The sequence below is a fragment of the Musca autumnalis genome, unplaced genomic scaffold (assembly GCF_047663935.1).
Source record: "Musca autumnalis isolate F117 unplaced genomic scaffold, ASM4766393v1 scaffold_2, whole genome shotgun sequence".
NCBI classification, from domain to species: domain Eukaryota; kingdom Metazoa; phylum Arthropoda; class Insecta; order Diptera; family Muscidae; genus Musca; species Musca autumnalis.
Window position 1 is genome coordinate 196464900 of NW_027411755.1, and position 23445 is coordinate 196488344.

The window sequence follows — 23445 nt, forward strand, 5'->3', positions numbered from 1 at the left end:
TCCAAAAACAAAACCTGGCTGTGAAAGTAGAAAATCCTGTCTTTACAATGGTGCAAAGTAGGTTAGCGTAGGTGGCCAAATAACGGAGTTATCACAGTAGTCGGTAATACATCCCATTTTTCCACTTTTAAAGAAATCACGCTACAGATCGTAATTTTGATCGGATCGTCACCAAATTTTGGGAGTTAATGGGGGTCCCGCTGGGGAAAAAGCCTATTTATTTTGGTGATGGTCGGATAATATTTAGGGGTCGGAATGGGCAAAAAACTTTTTTGGAGAACAAGACAATGTTTTTCCAAACCGAATATCTCAGCTTCTATAGGGGGTATGCCAAAAGCAAAACCTGCTAATGAAAGTAGAAAATATCGCCTTTGCAACGATGTAAAGTGGGTTGCTGTAGGTGGTCAAACAACTAATAGAACACAACTTTTCATTTTTGCGATTTTAATAATAATGACGAATATCACAGCTTTGGTTGGGGACCTTCCAAAACAAAGTCTGAAGATGAAAGTAGAAAATCTCATCTTTACAATGATCAAAGTAGGTTGGCGTAGCTGGCCAAATAACGGAGATATCGGAATAGTCGTTAATACATCCTATTTTTCCATTTCTTTGTAATCACGCTACAGGTCGCAATTTTGATCGGATCGTCACGAAATTTTGGGTGTTAATGGGGGTCCCACAGAGGAATAAACCTATTGATTTTGGTAATGGTCGGATATTATGCAGGGATTGGAATGTGATGGTTGATGGTTGGCATACATCCCACTTTTCCATTTTTTATTTGAGTTATTCTGACGATGCACTTAAACGCATTTCAATAAAATTGACCTGTATTAATGAAGACATTCAGAGCAAAGGCGCTAAGCTATCCCAATTTTAATATTTTGAATTTTACCAGTCAAAAGCTTATGCACAGGGGAAGTGGTGTAGGGTATCACATAGTCGGCCCCGACCCGACTAAAGCCTTGGCTCACTTGTTAGGTATATTTTAGGTTTTCAGGATTTTGCTTGAAAACCACAAGTCCTATCGAAATAGAGTTAAAGAAAATTTTGTAGCTGTGAAAATTCTCTAGAGGATTCGCCTTCCGAGGTTGAACCATTTTTGAGATAAAGAAGCTACGGTTATATTTTTAGGTTTTTCTGTTAGGGTTTCGCGATTTTGCTTGAATACGGCAAGTCTTATCGATATGGGACCTGAGAAAAGCTTATAGCTGTAAAAATTCTCTACAAGAATGGCTTGTGTAATTTTTTTAGGCTGTATAATTTTTTATATATTTAGATTTAAGTTGGGAAATTGCAGTCATGACATTGTTTTATAAGGAGACGATACAGTCAGAGCATTGTCCCAATTTGACCATTAAGGTCAATCTTGCAGAGAATTTTCACAGCTACAGCATTTACTCTAATCCTGTTTCGATAGGGATTGCGGTTTCGGAGAAAAATCGTGAAAACATAATAAAACCCTAAAAATTTGAACTTTGACCGCGATTTATTTGAAAATCCGCAAAAACTTCCCAGGTGTAAGCACCTTTCATTTAAAATTAGTTAATGTGCACCGTGTATGTGAATTCTTTGAGCATTATTTCGATCAGGTACATTTTTATCGTTAGACTAAAGGCTGAGGGTACAAATTAATCTAAAAAAAATACAAAATTTGGTTAAGTCAGTCAAACAATTTTCTAAATGTTTTTCGAGATATACTCCATGGAAAACCCTTATATATGTCATTTCATAAACTTCTAATACTCACCATACTGAACTCGTAATTTTTTTGCATACAGAATGAGTTTAAAGCTTCAAGACCTATATGACATAGTAGCTAATATGGAGTGTATTCATTACAGAATCCCCGGACCCTTTATTATTTGATAATGAAATTTCGATTTTATTGGAAGTTCTCTCAAAAACGTAATAATTTATTGAAGTAGCTCAAAAATTTTTATCGGACCAAACCAGGAAATCAAAAATACTTTTTGAAAAAGTGTCCGATTTCACTCAGAAATCCCCATACATGTTTTCGCTAAGGTCTAATTTATAATAATTTTTAAGATTTACTACCCGTTTTCACTTAAAAATAGTACACACAATGTCAAATCGTTTATGGGACAAAAGTTAAATAATATATAATTGAAGTAATTTCTAGATATTTAAAACATCGTAGCGCTATAAGGCCCGGAAGTCGTCTTCCATTTGAGATACTTATCCCTATCAAAGATTTCATTGCAGTATTAGATTGAAGTTCAACCTTTCATGAGTTTTGACAAACTTCGTTTTAATATGTTGTGACAAGAAATGGTGGCTGGGTAAAAGCAAGTTCTAAACCACTGTGTGGCGATCTAGAATCTAATATTTTAATCAATTTAATTGAATTCTTTTCAAGGCATCTGGTATACCCAGTTTTGCAAACTCCAGTAAATTTTTATATGAAAACTTTAATCATAGTTCTCATTGTCACACTGTTGTGGTCTTAAAAATTTGCCACTTTATTCCACCTTGGTACAGGAATGGGAGTGTGGAGCAGCATCAACTCGGCCAGCAAGAAATGACCATATATGGTTTCTTCCATATAAAACATTATGTGCATGTTATATGCATATGTATGCATTATGCATACTACTACAAATACTTATGCATTATGCATGTAGAACAGTATATAATGTACAACAAAAACAAATTTAGTTTTTATGCATAAAAGCCACACCCATTAAAAAAGGACAAAATGTGATTTTCCTCTACTTGCAAGCAAAGAAAAGCTTCTTGTATGAAAATGCGCACAGCAATGCATATAACTATGATTGCAGGGACAGACGACGGACGGACACCTACTAATGCGATATGTATGCTAATATGCAGAAGAATATAAAACGACAATATAACAGTAATGGAAAAGGAATGACAAGGAGACGATGGTCCAAATGCAAAATGCATACAACCAAAGACTTGGCTGGCTCTCTGCATACTATGCTGCAGAATCAAAACGGCATTAGTACAATAACAAAATAAATGATGAGGGCAAGATGAAAATGAATGCAAAACATCTTACAAGGACTCTCAGCTCTGCATATTCAGAGTAAATTCTAATTTCGTTGGGATCTGCATTTCGGCTGCAAATGTTAGATTTCTTACTTCTGTGGAATCTTAGATTTTCTTCCACAATTGGCAAAAGAAAGTAGGAGAAATGTTTATTTTCTTAAAAGAAAGTAGATTGTGCAGTCTGCAGTGTCTAGGAGATAGAGAGGGAGGGGTAAAGCATGGAAATCTCCCAATAAGACACATTTTCATTAATATGATTTTATGTGGAATCTGTTCTACTCTCTGTTGCTGATAAGAAAATAACCCAAAAGTTTGCAGAGTGCATGGCTGTTATCATTGGGTCTCTGCAATATGCAGAGAGTATGTGTGAGAGAGCAAAGTGTGTGCTTGGTGAGAGGAGTAAGGGGAATTCGTGTGTGCAGACTTGCTGCCATTCATTCACATTGGGGTGGGTTTGTCACTTCACTCTCCTATGTTTGCAGAGCTATTTGTGTGCATGAGACACGGTGAGTGTGTGTGTGTGTGCCTGCTTACTCCCTAACGGAAATGTATGCACACATTCAAAGCAGCTCTTGTTTGAATAATGTGCTTGCCGTGTGCATTATGTTGTGTTATGATGAGTTCCGGTGAGAATATCATGATTATGAGAGAGGCAGGGAGGGGAAGTTGCATGTGCAGCCCAATAGTGATTGCTTGCACCACCACTACGGTTACCTTTTATTGAATGGAATAGAAGAGTAACTGTTGTTGTTGCTATGATTTAGTTTTTTTACATTTTTTGGCATTTTCTTACCCAAAAAATTGTTAGAAGAGGAAGATATTGAAAATGATGATGTTTGTTGTTGTTGTTGCTGCTGTTGGGCTGCATACAACATTGTGTGTGAATGGATGGATAGATGAAATGGTATGGGGTATGGCATGCCATGCTTGATTAGAGTTTATCGTTCGAGTAGTGGAAATTGTGGCTCGGCCAAGATAGCTGTGAGGTTTAGCAAGTGTGATTCAGTTGCATTCGAACTGTGCACACAGTAAGACATACAGCTTTACATAGATACAAAAATAAATTGAAAATATTTAAACTATTTTATAATACAAAAATTATTAGAAAAACATAATATATTTAAAAATATACACAAATAAAATATTTAAATTATTTTTTATAAACTAAAAAAAATACGAAAAATTAAGAAGAAAATACTTTTATGAAAAAGTGTTTGAAAAATATTTGAATTTTATAAAAAAAATTGAACCAACGGAAAAGTGTTGTGTTTTTGAGTGAATAAGTTGTGAACCAAAAAAAAAAAACATTATCAAAATGATGCTATTACAACAACAAATGTTATGGAATAACCAATCTTCTGCCACTGCTGCTGCCGTACAAAATTCTTCTGTCAAAGAAGAATCCCGTTTATTGGATAATTCATCACCCGCCAGTTTAAGGGATTTAAAAACTGAAATTTTGGATGACCATGATGAACAAGAACAAAATCATCATCACCACCATCACATGCACATATTCAATCATCACCAATATCATCATTATCACAGTGATAATGCAAATGAGGATGATGATCAGCATGATGATGAAAAAGTACCTGTTAAACAAACATGTAGGTGTTACCACAAATTTTTTTAATATTCAAATAATGGAGAGCAAATTTGTGGAAATAGCTAAATCCATGGCTGGGACTTGTGGAGCTTAGGGGGTAAATATTATTCCGACCAATAATTCTTCGTAGGATGCAAATTTAAGAAATTTAAAATTGCCGTCGTACGAAGAATTATGCTTGGTGGTAGTAGTATTTGTCTCCGAAATCCAAAAGCTTTATAGAATATGGCAACCAACCAGGAGTAGGTATTTCATAAAATTTGTCTTCCGCATTAAATTTGTAAAGAAAACGTGGAGTTGGCATTTTTTTAAACAATTTTAAAGACGTATTCATTTTAGGACGAAAGTTAAATAATTTATAATTGAAGTAATTTCTAGATATTTACAGGACAGAAGTTAAATAACTTATAATTGAAGTAATTTATGGATATTTAAAAAATCGTAGTGGGATTAGACCCGCAAATCGTCTTCCGTTTTAGATATTTATCATTATCACCAACAAAAGTTAAATAATTTATAATTGAAGTAATTTCTGGATATTTGAAAAAAGTCCGCCTTCGCCATCTTCAATCTGAAATAATTATCGTTATTAGGATCAAAATTTAAATAATTTATAATTGAAGTAATTTCTAGATATTTGAGAAAAAAATATCCTAGTGGTATAAGGCCCCGAAATCGTCTTCCATTTAAGTTTCTCATCCTTATCACGGATTTCAGTTCTGCATATCTCTAACACTATGCGACGCTGTTGTATTTTGCCAAAAAAAAAAAACTTTATAATGAAATTCGGGTTTAATCATGAATATTGTTAATATAGTTCAGTGATTTTAAATACTTCAGGCACTCAGCCATAATTCAATTAATTTTGCCGTTGGCTAGGCGACACGTTTTAAACATTTAGGTCGGTTTTTATTCTATTTTCAAGATTTCTTCTGATTATGTTTAGTGATGCAATGAGTGTCACCTATAGCCTTGGTTTTATTTTTTCTCATCAAAATATTCCTTTTTTCATCTGACTTTACTTGTTATACATACATATAGCCCGTTTTTTTGCATATTTTAAAATAATTATTTGAATTTTAAGGATTCCAATTCAATCGAATGGTTTTTCTTAGTGCTGCATAGGACCATTTACAGCCTTGCTTTCATTTTTCATATTTTTTTCTCATCAAAATATTGAATTTTTTTCACCTGCCTTTTCTTGACTCACCATGACATCTCAGCTTACTCTTTCTTATGACTAGAAAAGGCAGATTCATCTCCTGCAAGCATGTGTGAAAGGTCGTTTCTCATTATCCAGTGAAAACACCCACCACTTGTATTGTTCTTGGGCTACAAATTAACATAAATCCAGCTGGGAACAAAGCAATGCAAACACAGAGCAAATACTCTGTTTCCTATTTAGAATTGTAATGATAACCATGCAAATCTTTACAATAGGAATTGGATCAGTTTACCACCAGCAGCAGGACCGACGGCATTTGGGCATTTGCCTATTTCATTTCCTTTCCCTTCTTATCTTTTTTCTCTCTCGGCTTGATAAAAATGAATATTCAAATTTTTAATTTACTGATTGTGCAGTTTTATCGGCTAGACTTGCTTGTGTGTGTGTCCAAGGAAAAGAAATTTAAATTTTACCTGTCCCGTAAAAACCCAAAGAAACATTTTTGCATGTCCGCCATGGGGGTTGAGACTAAGAAATGTAAATCTTAAAAAAGCATGAAATTTATGTTTTTTTCTCATCAATTTTTTTGTGTCTTGGGATTGTAAAAAAGGCCATGTGTTCGCTTCTGTCTGTCCTTCCATGTAAATTTTATGGTCCTTTACAAAAAAGGCAAAAATTAACTTAAAAAACAAGGAATTTTTAGGTAGATTTTTAAGGCAACAACCGCAAAGGCATTTTTTGAGGTGTTTAATTTTTTTAAGACCTTAATTACAGGGGAAGGAAGTAAGGAAGAAACATTTATGATTTTTTGCTTAAAATTACCTGGAACTCGCAAAAATTTTTTTGACTTTTTAACATCTGCATAGGAGGACCATAAAATTTATTATTATCATTTTTTTTGTGAGCCCATGGCAAAAAAACCTTGAATTATGGCCACAATTCCCCTGATGCCTATAACTAGTCATCTATTTAAATCTTCTTCTTTACATTCTTCTTTTTTCATTCTCCATTATTTAGGTGATAATCTAAGTATTTATGTTAGTTTTATTTTATTTGCTTACATTTGTTTGAAAAGGGGGGGACAGCAATTTTTACATATTTTGTGGTCAAAATATGTTGGCTTTCACACATGACCGCTCTCTTGGAGGGTTGGGGAGGGGGACATAAACTTGTTAACATACAATATGAAAATATGTGGCTAAACCCAAAGTGAACAAAAATGATAACACCCCTGGGGAGCTATAAATTCCATAAATGTTTGTCCCTTTTTTTGATACTGTGCTGTAGCCAAAGTAAAGTGTAGCAGCTAGCCAATGTCCTTTTCTTTTTTGGTTGTTTATTTGTCTGCTGGTTATTGATTTTCTTTAGCATATAAGCTAAGCGGCTAAAAAACAAGGTTTAAGTAAATGTCAAATGGAATTTTATGCCAAATACAGGTTTTTTATTATTCAAATGTAAGGACTCAGGACACAATTTGCTAATAAAGTGGGTTTTTGGAATAAATAGCAAGAAAAAGAATATTGAAAGATATTAAATTGAATTTAAGGCAGTAACATTTTAGAATTATTTCCATTCACTTATTTTCTTTTCCTTTAAATGTAAAAAATATTGAAAGGCAAGTCAATTTCATTTACACTTGTAATTTTAATCGAAGAATTTGAAATTCATTATAGTGAAAGTAATATTTGTAGTTTCCTCTCTAATCTCAATTTTATGTACGTGTTTTTCTTGGAATTGTTTGTATTAATTTTCATTTTTTTGTCTTCTTTTCCCTCTCCTTACAGATCTACGCCACATGTCCAAATCACCTTCACCCATACGATCCTTATCAGGTATGTATTGATTCGTAAATAATTTTCACAAAAAATATCCTAACAACCAAAGAGATACAAAATGTGATAAAACGGTATTTTATTGTCCAACCTAACGGTATTTAGAAAAAAACGTGTTCCAACTGTCTATAGAACTCCTTGTGGTGGCCCAAGGCCAGGCACGTGATCAAAATATTGAACAAATGTTAACTTGTAGCATCATACATGACACTTTTCCTTAATTGAGGATCTTCTGTAATGCAGAAGAGTAGTAGGGTAGTAGGGTAGACAAATAACGATCCTGATTTTGTCTTATCTTGATTTCTTATTTTTCGTGATTGGTTTTATTGCCAACCCCTTTTCTTCTACTTCTACTTTTGCTTGTGCAATTTTGTGTGTTTATTACCCTACCCACGTGTTTGAAGTAGGTTCTTATGTCTTTGATTGCACTTAAGAAGGGTGCTTTTCATTTTGAAGATGTTACTTTTTAATATTTTGTCTTGTCTAACCCCTTTTCGAAATGATATTTCAATATCTAGGCTCTTGGCACAACCCCCTTTCTTTTTGTTTTCTTGTGCAATATTACCCAACACGTGCTGAAAGTAGGGTTAAGCACGGGAAATTTGAGGATTAAAACCCTTTCAGTACAAATTATTTGTAATAATCTAAAGAAATGTCAAATAAATCTCTTAAATACATATATTAATTTGATACTTTTCCAACCCTGAAAAATGGAAAGGAAATGTTTGAACGAGTAACAATTTTAAGTATGTGAATTAAAACCCTTTCACTAAAAATGTTCCTTGTAAAATATAAAAAATATTTCAATTAAACCATTTTAATGCAAATAACATGCATTAATTTGCCATAATTCAAACTTTCCAACCCTGAATAAGTTGAGATAAGAACTTAATCTTTAACATTTACGGCTTAAAGTCCTTTCATTACAATTTTATTTCATTAAAAATAAGAAAAACTTTATTATATCCCTTTAATTTAAACTTCCCAACCCTGAAAAAGCTACGAGAAGGGCTAAAATTTTAAAATTTACGTCTTAAACCCCTTTCATTATAATTTTATTAGATAAAATTTGCAATAATTCAAACTTCCCAACCCTGAAAAATCCAAGAGAATGCTAAGGCTTAAAACCCTTTCATTGCACTTTTTTTATCTGTTAAAAATTAAAAGAAAAATTAATTAAATACATTAAATTCATTAAATGGCAATAATTCAAACTTCCCAACCCTGAAAAAAAAAACAAAAGAAAGGGCTAAATCTTTAATATTTACGGCTTAAACCCCTTTCATTACAATTTTATTTGTTAAAAATTAAGGAAAATATCAACAAAATACCTTAACTTAATTGATTTGCAATAATTCAAACTTCCCAACCCTGCTCAATATCAATAACATGTCTTTTGAAACCGTTGTACACTCCTCTCGATCTCTATTTATCATTTCCTTCACTGATTTCCTCTATGATGGACGTTATGGGGAGCAGGGATGACAACTGTTCGGAGGTAAAAATCGCTACAGCCACATACGCACCATAGGTCTGTAGCGATTTTTTCCTTAAAACAGTTGACATTCCTGCTTAAACAGTGGTTTTTGTACGACAGAAATCACCACATGTAGCGGGAAAACCACCAAGTTGGCACCCCTGATGGGGAGTAGTACCCATAACGATAGTACAGTTATTACTCTCATCTCTGGCTCTCATTTTTCTCAATGATTTCACTGTGTTGTTGTTTACATTCCCCACTATTGTGGGGGATATTCTTCCGTTACTTGTATGTGTGTATGAAAATAAAGATCTTTTCTGCCTAATATGTTGCATACTTTAGGGGATAAATATGTTTAATTCAATTAAATCGTTAAAATTAAGGGAAAATTAAGAAAAATAATTTAAAAATTCCGAAAACATTTCAAAAAATTGCTAAAATTCAAAAGAAAAATACAAAATTAGTTTTTCTTCAAAATAATTTCGTGAAGAAGAAATTTAAAATAAATTGTATAAAAATAAAAAAATAATTTAAATTAAATTAAAAAAATAAAAATATTAATTTAAAAAAATAGAAAAATTATATTTTAATTTATTTTTTGTTAAATTTAATTTAAAATATTTTTTTTTAATTTTTATAATTTATTTTTAATTATTTCACTACGAAATTATTTTTATTTTGTAGCAAAAATATTTCTTTATTATTCTTCAGAATTTTAACTAATATATATTTTTTTTTTACTTTCTTTAAATACTTTTTTAAATTAAAAAAATTATAAAAGGGAAAATTTTTAGAAAAATTTATAAAATTAATTTTTTTAATCGAGTGAAAAAATTAATGTTGCTTAAAAAATTATGAAAAAGTTAGGAATAATAATATAAATAAATAAAAAATTCTGTATTAAAAGTCAAAAATATTTTTTTTAATTAAGCAATAAATAAAATTAGGACAAGTCACAGAAAAATTAGTATTGCCTCAAAAATTAGGAAAAATAAATTAAAAGTAATTATTAAAAAATTTAATTTATTTTTTTTTTCTAATTAAAAGAAGAAGAAAACCATAAAATAGGAAAACATTTTTTTAATTAATTTAGAAAAAAAATAACAAAATCAAATTTATTTATTTTTTTATTAAAAGAAAAATTGGAAAAATTCGCAAAAATTGTTATTGCCTGAAAAATTAGCAACAAAAACATTAAAAAATTAATTTATTTTTTTTCTAATTAAAAGAAAAAATTGGAAAAATTCCCAAAAATTGTTATTGCTTGAAAAAATAGCAACAAAAACACCACAAATGTTCTTTCTCCCCCTCCAATTTTCCATTATTGTGATTTTCTTTTCATTCAAAAAATTTCTATGAAAAATCCACCCTTAAAATTTTAATATAATGAAAGTAATTAATAAAAAAATTTCATTTTTTTGTTTTTTTTTCTAATTAAAAGAAAAAAATCAGAAAATAGGAAAATATTTTTTTAAATAAATTTAAAAAAAATATTAAAGAATTATTAAATAACCAAATTTATTTTTTCAAATTAAAAGAAAAATTGGAAAATTTTCCAAAAATTGTTATTGCTTGAAAAAATAGCAACAAAAACACCACAAATGTTCTTTCTCCCCCTCACCATACAATTTTCCATTATTTTGATTTTCTTTTCATTCAAAAATTTTCTTAATTTATTTTTTTCTAATTAAAAGAAAAAATTGCAAAAATTCCCGAAAATTGTTATTGCTTACAAAATTAGCAACAAAAACACCACAAATGTTCTTTCTCCCCCTCACCATACAATTTTCCATTATTTTGATTTTCTTTTCATTCAAAAATTTTCTTTGAAAAATCCACCCTTAAAATTTTAATGTAATGCAACTGCTTATTTTCCCAAAAAAAATACAAATTTACAACACCCCCAAATTTTGCAGATGACACCCTGCTTGACCTCATGGTACATAGACATCACATTTGCAAAGGACAAGTTTCTATGGGCCATGGAAAACAAGTAATGAACAATACCACATGACCCTATGCAATTTCAAAAACTGACCCCTGGCCATCCATCCATTCACACAAAATTTGCAAAATTTCAAATTTGTCACTCTAAATTATCCAACAAACAATAGAAATAGAATGGAAATGCAAAACATTTTGCAAATTCAAGACACCCTCAACAACCACCACCCGATTTGCTTTAAAACACCTTGTTAATGGTATTTGGCACCCAACGAAACCACTTGAATCCCAAAATGTTCCCGAAAACAGGATGTCAGTCAGTATTATTAGGCTTTTGTTTGCATAACAACCAACCCTCCCTAAAAATTTAAATACACAATAAATTTACATGCGCATTTAGGATGGATAACAACCACCATCCTTGTTATCCTTGTGACAATCAAACAAAAAGGTTATGTAAATTATATGCCATTTAACTTTTAACGATCAACAACAATTTACCTATGGCAAATTTGAAAATATTGTGACATTTCCAAAACACGAGGTTACATAATAGTAGGGTCGTCCTTGAAAATTCAAAACTATAATGCCAATAAAAAACCAATTAACAACGACGGCGGTGTGGCATTTAGCACCCTTTGATTATGCAAAACACAAATATTCAAATGCAACAGGGCACAGGAGGGGTTAAAAAAACGGAAGGGTTGTGTGAAGTGTGTAAAAAAAAGGATTTAAATTTGATTGGGGTGTTATTATTCAAATGATATGCTTATTTGTTAGCGCCTTGTTTTGTGTGTTGCGATAAAGGATCCCTTCGCGTTTTTTGTTCGTGTGTGTGCTTCATTTGATTATGGTAATTGTGGTGGCTTGGGTGCTTGAAAAGGCTTGCGTGTTTCGGGTAAATCGTTTTATAATGGCTCAATTTCCTTTGAAAAGGTAGTGATTGATTTTTTTTGTAATGTTTTTTTGTTGATAAGGGGAGGTGTTGATTTGGTTTGGGTGTGTTAAAGGATTATTAGCATGTTATTATGTAAATATGGTATTTGGAAAAGGGGTAAGTCTAAAATTAGGCATACTTAAAATGGCATAAAAAGTCAACAGGTTTTTATTGGGTATTAAAAAACAAGGGCTGAAAAGTTGCGGCCTTTTAAAAGATTCTAAAAGTAAATGTTAGGGGAACTTTAAATGTCACAAAAAAGAAAAATATTTTAGGGACTTATGAAAACAAGGGCTGAAAAATTTGAGTCTCTTAAAAAAATTTGCCAAAATTAAATGCATATTTTTTTAATGAAAAAAAATTCACAAAAATTTTCCCCTATACAAATTTTGTGAAACATCTGCTTATATTTTCCCGAATTTTTTTTTCTAACGCATTTTTTTTGGTCTTGCATTACCATGAAATTTTCTAAAAAAAAAACGAACAGCAAAAAAACAACATTGTTAAGAGACAACAATGAAACACTCCCTCAATTACACAATAAGCCAACCAAAATCCTGACTCCGATTACATGGAAGCGCACACAAGCAGCCGAACAGCACATCATAAAAAGGACAATGGTTTTTAGGCATCACAAACCAACAAAAAAATTCAATAAAAAACTGGACAAACAATGGTTTTTGTGCAATACAACGGAAATGTCATAAAATTTGTTTGGTATAGAAAAAAGAGAGATTTACATGACAGTTTTGAAATCAATAACAAAGAATTATGGAAATTTCAGAATTCAATGATCAGTGGCAGGAGAGCTATTGACAGACATTTTGAAGGTATTTCAATAAAATATTAAAAACAACAGATGTGGGAGAAGTTAGGGAAATATTTTTGGCGAAATGAAGTATGGATTAATTTCAAAAATTCCTTTTAAAAAAACTTTAAAACTATTTTTTTAATTTATTTTATTTATTGAATTTTAAAATTTGATTTCTTTTATCTTCAAAACAATTTAAATTTTTAATAAAAAGAATTTTAGATTTTTTAAAATTGAAATAGATAATTTTCAAAATTAAATAAAAAAAAATTAATTTAATTAATTTAAATTTAATTTTAAGTTAAAAAATTAAATAAATTAATAATTTTATTTTCAAAATTAAATAAACAAAAATATTTTAATTTAATTAATTTAAATTTCATTTTTTAAATAAAAAATCTTTAAATTTTCAATTTAATATTTTTTTATATTCTAACATTTTCTAATTTTTAAATTTTTTATATAATAATTATTTTTGTTTAATAAAAAATTTTAATTACTTTGAAAATTAAAAAATTCCAAAAATAAAAATAAAATTTATTTTTATAACAAATTAATGAATTTTAAAAATTTAATTTGTTATAAAAAATAAATTTTATTTTATTTTTGAAATTTTCAATTTTCAAAGCAATTAAAATTTTTTATTAAACAAAAATAATTTTTATATAGTGAATTTAAAAATTAGAAAATGTTAGAATATAAAAAAAATATTAAATTGAAAATTTGAAGATTTTTTATTTAAAAAAATTAAATTTAAATTAAAATATTTTTGTTCATTTAATTTTGAAAATAAAATTATTAATTTTTTTAATTTCTTAACTTAAACTTTAAAAATTATTTTTTTTATTCATTTAATTTTGAAAATTCTTTTTTAATTTAATAAAAAATATTTTAGATTTTTAAAATTGAAAAAGATAATTTTCAAAATTAAATCAATAAAAAAAAATAATTTCATTAATTTAAATTTAAGTTTATGTTAAAAAATTAAATAAATTTATCATTTTATTTTCAAAATTAAAAGAACAAAAATATTTTAATTTAATTAATTTAAATTTTATTTTTTAAATAAAAAATCTTTAAATTTTCAATTTAATATATATTTTTTTTATATTCTAACATTTTCTAATTTTAAAATCCATTATATAAAAATTATTTTTGTTTAATAAAAAATTTTAATTGCTTTGAAAATCAAAAAATTCCAAAAAAAAAATAAAATTTATTTTTATAACAAATTAATGAATTTTAAAAATATAATTTTTTATAAAAAATAACTTTTATTTTTATTTTTGAAATTTTCAAAGCAATTAAAATTTTTTATTAAACTAAAAACAAAAAAACAAAAATTAAATAATAAAAATCAAAATAAAATAAATTTTGAAAAATAAATAAATTTTGAAAAAAATTTAGAAAATGTTAGAATATTAAAAAAAATATTAAATCGAAAACTTAAAGATTTAAAAAAAAAATTAAATTAATTAAATTACAATATTTTTGTTCTTTTAATTTTGAAAATAAAATTATTAATTTATTTAATTTTTTAACTTAAATTTAAATTAATTAAATTATTTTTTTATTCACTTAATTTTGAACTTTATCTTTTTCAATTTTTAAAAATCTATTTAAATTTTCTTTTTTTGAAGAAATGTCTAAAATTTATTTTTTTAATTAATTCATCAACAATCGTTGGGCTATTTTGTAATCTATTTAAATGAAGGAAAGTTTTATTATTATTTTTGTAATTTCTTTAATTAATTTAATTCAATTTATAATTTTTCATCCTGTGAGAATTTTTAAAAAATCTACTTAAATTTTCAAAATTTTTTAATTACATAAATTTTCTAAAAATTATTTAAATTTAAAAAAAAAAAAAAACAGAAAAATATTTAAATTGAATTTGAAAAGAATTTTCTAAAAGTAATTTTTCTTTAAATTCATCATTTTTTAATTTGTTTTCTCTTTAATTAAAATTAAAATTTAATTTTTAATTTAAGATTTTATTTTTTCAAAATTAAAAATTAGTACTCTTTAGAAAATTTAAATGGATTCAAACAATTTTAATATTTTAAATATTAAAAAAAAATCAAAATAAAATAAATTTTGGAAAAATAAATAAATTTTGAAAAAGTTTAAACAATTTAAATCAACATAGAAAATGTTAGAATATTAAAAAAAATTTGAATGGAAAAAATTTAAAATTTAAAGATTTAAAAAAATTGAAATTTAAATTTATTAAATCAAAATATTTTCATTTAATTTTGAAAATTATTTTTTTTTCAATTTTTAAAGAAAATTTAAATGGATTCAAAAAATTTTAATATTTTAAATATTAAAAAATCAAAATAAAATAAATGTTGGAAAAATATATAAATTTTGAAAAAGTTTAAACAATTTAAAACATTATAGAAAATGTTAGAATATTAAAAAAAATTTAATTGAAAAAATTTAAAGATTTAAAAAAATCAAATTTAAATTTATTAAATTAAAATATTTTCAATCAATTTTGAAAATTATTTTTTTTTCAATTTTTAAAGATCTATTTCAATTTTATTTTTTTTTTCAATTAAAATTTTTTAATATTCTAACATTTTCTAAATTTTTAAAAATTGTTTGCAATTTACAAAATTTAATTATATTTTCTAAAATTTATTTTATTTGAATTTCTTTAATATTTTATACGTTAGAATTTTTTGAATCCATTTAAATTTTCTAAAAATTATTAATTTTGAGAAAATAAAATCTTCTCTCTTCTTCTTTTTTCAATTTTTAAAAATCTATTTAAATGTTCATTTTTTCAATTCAAATTTTTTAATATTCTAACATTTTCTAAATTTTTAAAAATTGTCTAAAATTTTCAAAATTTATTTATATTTTCTAAAATTTATTTTATTTGAATTTCTTTAATATTTAATACGTTAGAATTTTTTGAATCCATTTAAAATTTCTAAAAATTAAAAATTTTTAATTTTGAGAAAATAAAATCTTCTCCTCTAAATCAAATCAAGTACAGTTTGCATTTAGGCACATTTTATAATTTGTTTTTCCAAAATACCATAAATTTCAAAATGTCATTGTTAAAATTTTTGATCACAAACAACCCACTACTTGTCCTGAAAAAAAATTAGCTCTCTTTGTTCGGAAAAATTCGTTACAAGCGATAAAAATCTAAAAATCTCAACATTTATGGAACGTGTTGTGTGTAAAACACCCTTTTCCACAAATACCCTGCGCAACCCCTTATTTTGTTAAGGGATTAAAATTTTTCACATTTCAAATTAAACATGGTTCCGCTGCCGATTGAAAAATCAAAAACTACCAGCGTAAATCAAATCACGGAAAAAGGGTGATTTTTCCAAAAGTCACCCTTTTTGCACGGGAAGGGGGAGATTTTAATTACAACACATTTGCCAGTAGGGATCAACCATCCAACCAAACAGATAAATCACAAAAGACTTGACTTTGATTTTGTGTTGCAAAAAAATTACAATTGCCAAGGTTTGGTTTTTAATGCCGGCAGGTTTTAAGGAGCCCAAACTTTTTTTTGGGTTGCACAGCAAGCCAACAAAAAAATTGTCACAACACTTTCTCAGATTTCTTTCTCAAAGATTGTTTTCTTTTAATCATAAAAGGAAAATAAATCATTAAAAATTCTAAATTCAAAAGATTTTGACACCTCCTGATGCGTCGTCTGCATGCACCACCAGCAGCATTGCACTGCGTAGCATTTTCCACACTGAAAGAGAGAGAAAGCAAAGTGACCGCCAGGTGATATTGTGCGTTTTGTTTGTTTGCCCTTGTTCTTTGCTGAATGGTGAAAGGACCAGCTGCTGCCTGCAAATTCAATTTTATTTGGAAATTGTGTTGAGCATTATTTTCAATACCATCAATTGTTTGTTTTGAGAATTTCATTGTATGAGAGTGTGAGTGTGTGTGTGCTCAACATGTTTAGATTTTGAAATGTTAAGTGAAAGGATTTTTTTCAAATTTCAATTTCAAATATCTGTATAACACTTTCGTTACTTTCTTTGCCCATTACCATAAAAAGCTTTGATTCCCTCTCTTTTCGCGAGTTTAAAATGATCTCTCTTACCAAAAACACCGTTTTCATGTATTATTTCTCTCATTACATTTCCGCCAAAAAAAGAAAACCTTTATACTCATAAAAACCATCTTCTCTCTCTTTCATTACAGCTTCTCACTATGACAATGATGATGACATCAAGGAGCACAAATACACCACCTCCTCACCAACACCCTGTTCACCCACAAATCTCAGCAACAAAAGGCCACGAGAATTGGATGCTGATATGGAAAATGAGGTCTTGAATTTGGCCACTCACAGTAACACACCTAAGAGGCAAAATCGTTCTCCCTCTCCCATTATGCAACAAGAGAAACCTCAAGAATCTTCGGCTGCCGGCATTAATTCACCATTCCCTACACCCAACAACTTCTTGGCGGCTGCCTTGCAAAATCCTTTGGCTCCATTTTTATTACAAAATCAATTGGGTTTAGCTGCTGCTGCCCTACAACCTGAGGATATGCAGCAAGCTTTCCAATTGCAACTACAGAGTTATATGGAAATAATGCGTCAAATGGCCCCTGATACCTTGCAGAATCCAGCTGCGGCACAATTTCTTTTGCAAAATTCCCTGCAGGCCATGATCCAGTTGCAGGCCTTGCAACAAATGAAACTGCAACAACAACAGCAGCAACAACAACAGCAAGCTGAGGAAAAAGACCAACAGCGGGAGGAAGAAAATCTCTGCAGAACTCCCAACATGGATGTAATGAAGAAATATTCCACTCCCCAAAATAAATCTCCTCTTAGAAGTCCTTCGCTCAGCCCAGTTTCACGCCACAGCTCAGCTGCCCGCATTAACAGCAATACAGGTACCCCAGCCAGTGCAGGCGTTAGCACCATGCATTCCCAACAGCAACAACAAACCACACCACCCAATTCGGCCCATTTGCCCATGACTCTCAGCAGTGCAGCCATGACACCCAACACCCCTGGCATGACACCTGCCTTTCCACCAGCATCTCTAGGGCAAGCCTCAGCCTTGAGTTACTCCAGTACCCCACAAAATTCCAAGAGTTCCAGTGCCAACACCTTGTCACAGGCAGCCCGTACCCTAGATCAATCTCCGGAGGAAACCACTGACCTCGAAGAATTGGAACAATTTGCCAAGACTTTCAAACAAAGGCGCATAAAATTGGGTTTCACCCAAGGTGATGTGGGCTTGGCCATGGGTAAGCTGTACGGCAATGATTTCTCTCAAACCACCATTTCCCGTTTCGAGGCCCTCAATCTAAGCTTCAAAAACATGTGCAAGCTAAAGCCCCTTTTGCAAAAATGGTTGGAAGATGCCGACAACACCGTCTCCAAACCAGGTGGCATTTTCAATCTCTCTGCCATGACCTCAGCTCCCTTGGCCACTCCCGAAAACAACATTATGGGCAGACGCCGCAAGAAGCGTACCTCCATTGAAAGCAATGTTCGCTCCACCCTGGAACGGGCATTTGCCATTAACTGCAAACCCACCTCTGAAGAAATCAACCAATTAGCCGATCAAATGAACATGGAAAAGGAGGTGGTGCGTGTATGGTTCTGCAACAGGAGACAAAAAGAGAAACGCTCCAACCCATCTCTGGATTTGGATAGCCCTACTGGTACCCCCCTTAGCAGCCATGCCTTTGGTTATCCTCCCCAATCATTGAATCTAACAAATGGCCACGAAGCCTCCTCACTGTGCGGTAGTTCCATTAGTTCCCTATCACCCACCCACTATAATAACAACTCGGGCAAACATGAATGATGTTGGTACGCTAAGGAAGAATATAATGGTTATGTAGATAACATGGATGCAACATATCATCATCATCATCGTATGGTGGGGTCGTCACAGGGTACGATAATGGCGGCAGCAGCAGCAGATCCAGTAGATGTTCCCTACCTGTCAATGGTGCATAATAGCAATTATCTTTATCCCTCTGTGGTGACGTCCTCTTATAACAACTATCAAGATTCCTTTGGAGAAGATGTGCAGCACAATTTTCCCCATACATCCTCATGGCATAAACAAGCTCAGGATTATCAGGATCAACAAAATTATCAGCAGCATCAATCGTCGTCAACAAGTTTACATACAACTTGGTCCAACAAACACTAAAAACAACAACTCACTTACATACACTCACTCATCCACTCTCTCTCACGTCCTCTGATAATTTTGTTGAAAACGTTTGGCCTCACTTTGGTCGCCAGCCTATTTACGACCCTCATAAACCATAGGCATATGGACTTGTAAATATTTGACCTACTCTCCTCATCGACGTCGTAACCTCAAAAAGACAACATTCCATTTCAGTATTCATATCAGAAAATCGAAAAAAAAAGATTTTCTCAAAAACAAAATATCTAATATTGAAACACTCCATACTTCCATTATTTGATAATTTTTTTTTTATTTTTATTAAAATCTAGGAAAACTTTTAAACGAATTTAAGTAGAAAGTGTTTTCTTCTTTTGTTTTGTGTGTAAATATTTTTTTCTTAGTATATAAGAAAGAGCCGGAAAAGTTTAGAGTTCCTATATATAGACCCCCTTAATATTGCCCCTCCCCCTCGACCTATTACTGGAATTTGAAGTATACTAAAAATTGAAATCATGTGTATTTATTATTAATAATAATATCTAGATATCATTTATATATGAAAAGGAATTTAATTATATAATTGTATATAACAAACAAATATTATATAAGTGTTTAACAATACAACAACAAAAATCAAACAAAATAATAAAAAACAAATATTTAAAACAAAAAAAATCAAATTGTCTTCTATTTGTATCATCTTCTAAGGCCATTTGATAAGCCTGAGGTAGTGGGGCTCTGAAAAATTGATGTATGTATTAGTAGTGGTAAGATACAATTTCCGTTGCTAATCAATGATAAAACAAAACAGTAATAACGGCATTAAGTTCAGCCGGTCCGAACTTTTTATCCCCATCGCCATGAGCTGTGTTGAAGTCAAATGGAAAATTTCTTTTCCTTTCGGTTATGGAAGTAATAAATTCTGAGCCACGTTAACGCTTATTCCTAAACAAGCTTTAATACCAATGAGAATCGATGGCTTATGCCTATTCATGGGCCTAATTACGGTATTAGATTCGATTAAGTATTCTTCAAATAACATTAATAAAGTAGATGGTGAAAAATGTGTTTATTTTAAAGCAAAAACTAAAAAAAGTAATTAAAAAATTAAATTTCAATATTTTATTTATAAATGCAATTAAAACTAGAAAATAATTTGTCGCTTAGCCTTAATATTCTTCCTTATAATGGAATCTCTCAAATAAAACGCTTGCCGTTTAATTTTGCCACAATTTTTAATTTAAATGCAAGTGATTCATTTGATAGATTCATTCCATCATGAGGAAGAATATACGACAAATTTCTAGTTTTAAGTGCATTTATAAATAAAACACTGACATTTTTTTTAATATTTTTCATTTTTACCTCTTTTGACCGCTGAGAAGTCCATAACCAAATTACAGTAAATTTAGACCGAAAATGTAGATAACAAGTAGAAAAGTATCAGTCGGCTTTGCCGACGGAGATATACCTCAGCCTATATGAATCGAAATTTTTATCTACGTACAGAATTTTTTGGCTCTTTTTGGACATTTGAACTTGCCCATAAAAATGTGGATTAGGATTAAAGTTCAAAATTTTGCGGAGGAGGTACTTGAAGGAATAGACCGACATAGTCCATTATGGAAGCTGATCTTATTTTGGGGGTAATATCTTTTCAATTCATATAGCGCCTACTTTAGTGGGTCATAGTATAACTTTTGGATCAGTATGGTTGGAAGCATGGACTTGTCCACGGAAAACATAATCTCGCTGTAAACGGGACCACAGCCAACTTCATGGGTATACATTTCCAAAGTATCTTCGAACAGACCCTAAACTGCACTTAGACACAAATGTTGAACTTTTGTGGGGGAGGTACACTATAGAGAGGACCGAATGGGTCATTTTAGAAGTTAAAATTCTTTGCCCCGTTCAAGATATATCGTGCATACCATTTTAGTAAAATTTTTTTAAATATTGGGGGAAATACCGATATTACCCATCTTCGAACTGAAACTAATACCCTAGACATACGACAGCGTTAATTTGCATTAACTGTCTTAAATCAAATTAATTCGTGTATTATCCACATTCTTAATGCACAAAATCAAAGGAAATTTTAACTGAATTTAGGTATTTCAATATGGCAATGCTGTAAAAGAGAGCCCATATTCATGTAGGAGAGAGAGCATATGCATGCTTTGAGACACAATTTGCATTGAAAATCAATAGTCTTTTGTCAAATTTCCATGTTTAAGAAAATAAAAAAGGAAAACAAATCAGAAACTTTCGCGTTTCTTACAAATAAGTAGTGGTCTTTCTCGAATAGAATAACAGCTAATCGTTTTTCGCGCCTTCTATCAAATCTATTTTTAAAATTTTTATTTTCACAAGCATTTCATTACCCACCATACCAATTCTATCGAAAATAATATCTTCTTCAAATGTTCCTTTAGAGTTTTGCGAAATTTTTTAATATTAAAAGGACTCAAAAATATTGCGAATAAATTTAATTTATTTTTGCATTATCGTGGTGAAAGTATATTTGTTTCGCATATTTTGGCGAACTTTTGTAAAACTTTATGAAATGGTCTGCTGGGTACAAACAAACAACACAAACAGCTGTTTCATAAATGCAGAATCTATCGTCTGTCAGCGTAAAAAGTTAATTCAAATTAAGGAATTTTTAATGCAAATTAATTCGTGCATTATCCACATTCTTAATGCACAAAATCAAAGAGAATTTAAACTGAATTTAGGTATTTCAATATGGCAATGCTCTAAAAGAGAGTCCATATTTATGTAGGAGAGAGAGCATATTCATGCTCTGAGACACAATTTGCATTGCAAACAACAACAAAACAGTTGTTTACCAGCAAACAGCTGTTTCGTAAATGCAGAAACTGTCGTCTGTCAGGTAAATTTCAAATGAACGTCTTAATGCAAATTAACGTTGACGTCTGTCTAGGGTATAAGTTTGGACATAATTTGACGAAGACCAAATTTTGGACCAAATCGGTTGATCCGTTCGAGAGTTATATTGCGCTCCAACCACTACACACGCTGTCATAGGGGTTTTTTGCACCTTTCAGGCTATTTTTTCAAGAAGTATGGACTTGCCTCTGAAAAAACTCTTGCCGACGCAAAGGAGGCAGCGCATGCAATTTGTTTCAACAGAAATAAAAGTGATTCGAGAGCGGGCCTAAAAGTGAATTTATCCGAAATTTTGTGTGGGAGGTACCCGAAGGAGTGGACAAATGTAGTTCATATTCGAACCTGATCTTTATCTGGTAGACATATTAGGATGTGTAAAGTATGGACCAAATCGGTAACTCCATTCAAGAGTTATCGTGCGCACAATTTTTCCGAACATTTTTGAACTTTTGTGGGGGAGGTACCTGAAGGAGTGGACCGATATGGCTTATCATCGAACTTAAATTAGGTTTGGCCAAAATATAACGAAGCAGAATTTTAAACCGAATCGGCAGATCCGTTCTTGCGCTCCAACCACTTCACACGGCGTCACAGGGGTTTTTTTGTACCTTTCAGGCTATTTTCTCAGGAAGTATGGACCTACCCCTGATGAAACTTGTACTGTCGTATGGGGGAAGTGAATACAAGTTGCTACAACAAAACAAGTAAAAAAGCATTAAGTTCGGCCGGGCCGAACTTTTCATACCCTCCACCATAAAATATTCTGAACTAAAATGGAATAATTACTTTTCATTCCTGTCCCCAACTTTAAGTCGGTACGTTAAAATGTCAGATAATGTTTATGTAAATTTATGCTTCATTCGGGAGGCCCTTTTTTATGGTGCCTATATCTAACTATGTATGTTGACAATTTTTGGTGGGCTAGAAATTGGGAGGTACTGTTATATAGGGGTTATAATAAAACATGGGCCTATGTTGACAGTTTTTGATGGGAGCCTTTAATGTCAAATAACTCCTAATTCGGTTAAAAAATTTAGCTAGAATCTTCAAAATATCGAAAATCGGTACATAACGTGGGAACTTCAAATGTCATTAACAGCTAGTTCGGAGGTATCTGGGCTATACGAAAATATGAACTTAAATGAACCGTTATATGGGGGCTATACCAAAACGTGGACCTCTGTCCACAAGTTTTGTCATATAAGTTTATTGACATTTAAGAACTTTAAATGTCAAATTATAGCTATATCGGTCTGAAAATGTAGCTACAAACGTCAAAACACCGCAAATCGGGGGTACCGTTATACGGGGGCTATACCAAAACGTGGACCTATGTCCACAAGTTTTGTTATATAAGTTTATTGACACTTAAGAACCCTAAGTGTCATAATATAGCTAAATCGGTCTGAAAATGTAGCTAAAACTGTCAAAATCCCGAAATCGTGGGGTACCGTTATATGGGGGCTATACCGAAACGTGGTCCTATGTCCACAACTTTTGTTATATAAGTTTATTGACATTTAAGAACCCTAAATGTCAAATTATAGCTACATCGGTCTG

General features: G+C 30.6%; 1 protein-coding gene across 6 annotated transcripts in view; it reads left to right on the plus strand.

Moving 5' to 3' along the window:
* The window catches only part of LOC141395061 (uncharacterized), a 209900-nt gene extending 191262 nt beyond the window's left edge, over positions 1-18638 (plus strand). For all 6 annotated transcript variants that reach the window (XM_073970462.1, XM_073970459.1, XM_073970458.1 and 3 more), the window contains 2 exons: positions 7595-7642; positions 17003-18638. In XM_073970462.1, the coding sequence (XP_073826563.1) occupies positions 7595-7642; positions 17003-18630 (1676 nt within the window). In that variant the 3' untranslated portion in view covers positions 18631-18638. The remainder of the gene's footprint in view (positions 1-7594; positions 7643-17002) is intronic.
* The last annotated feature ends 4807 nt before the right edge of the window (positions 18639-23445 follow it).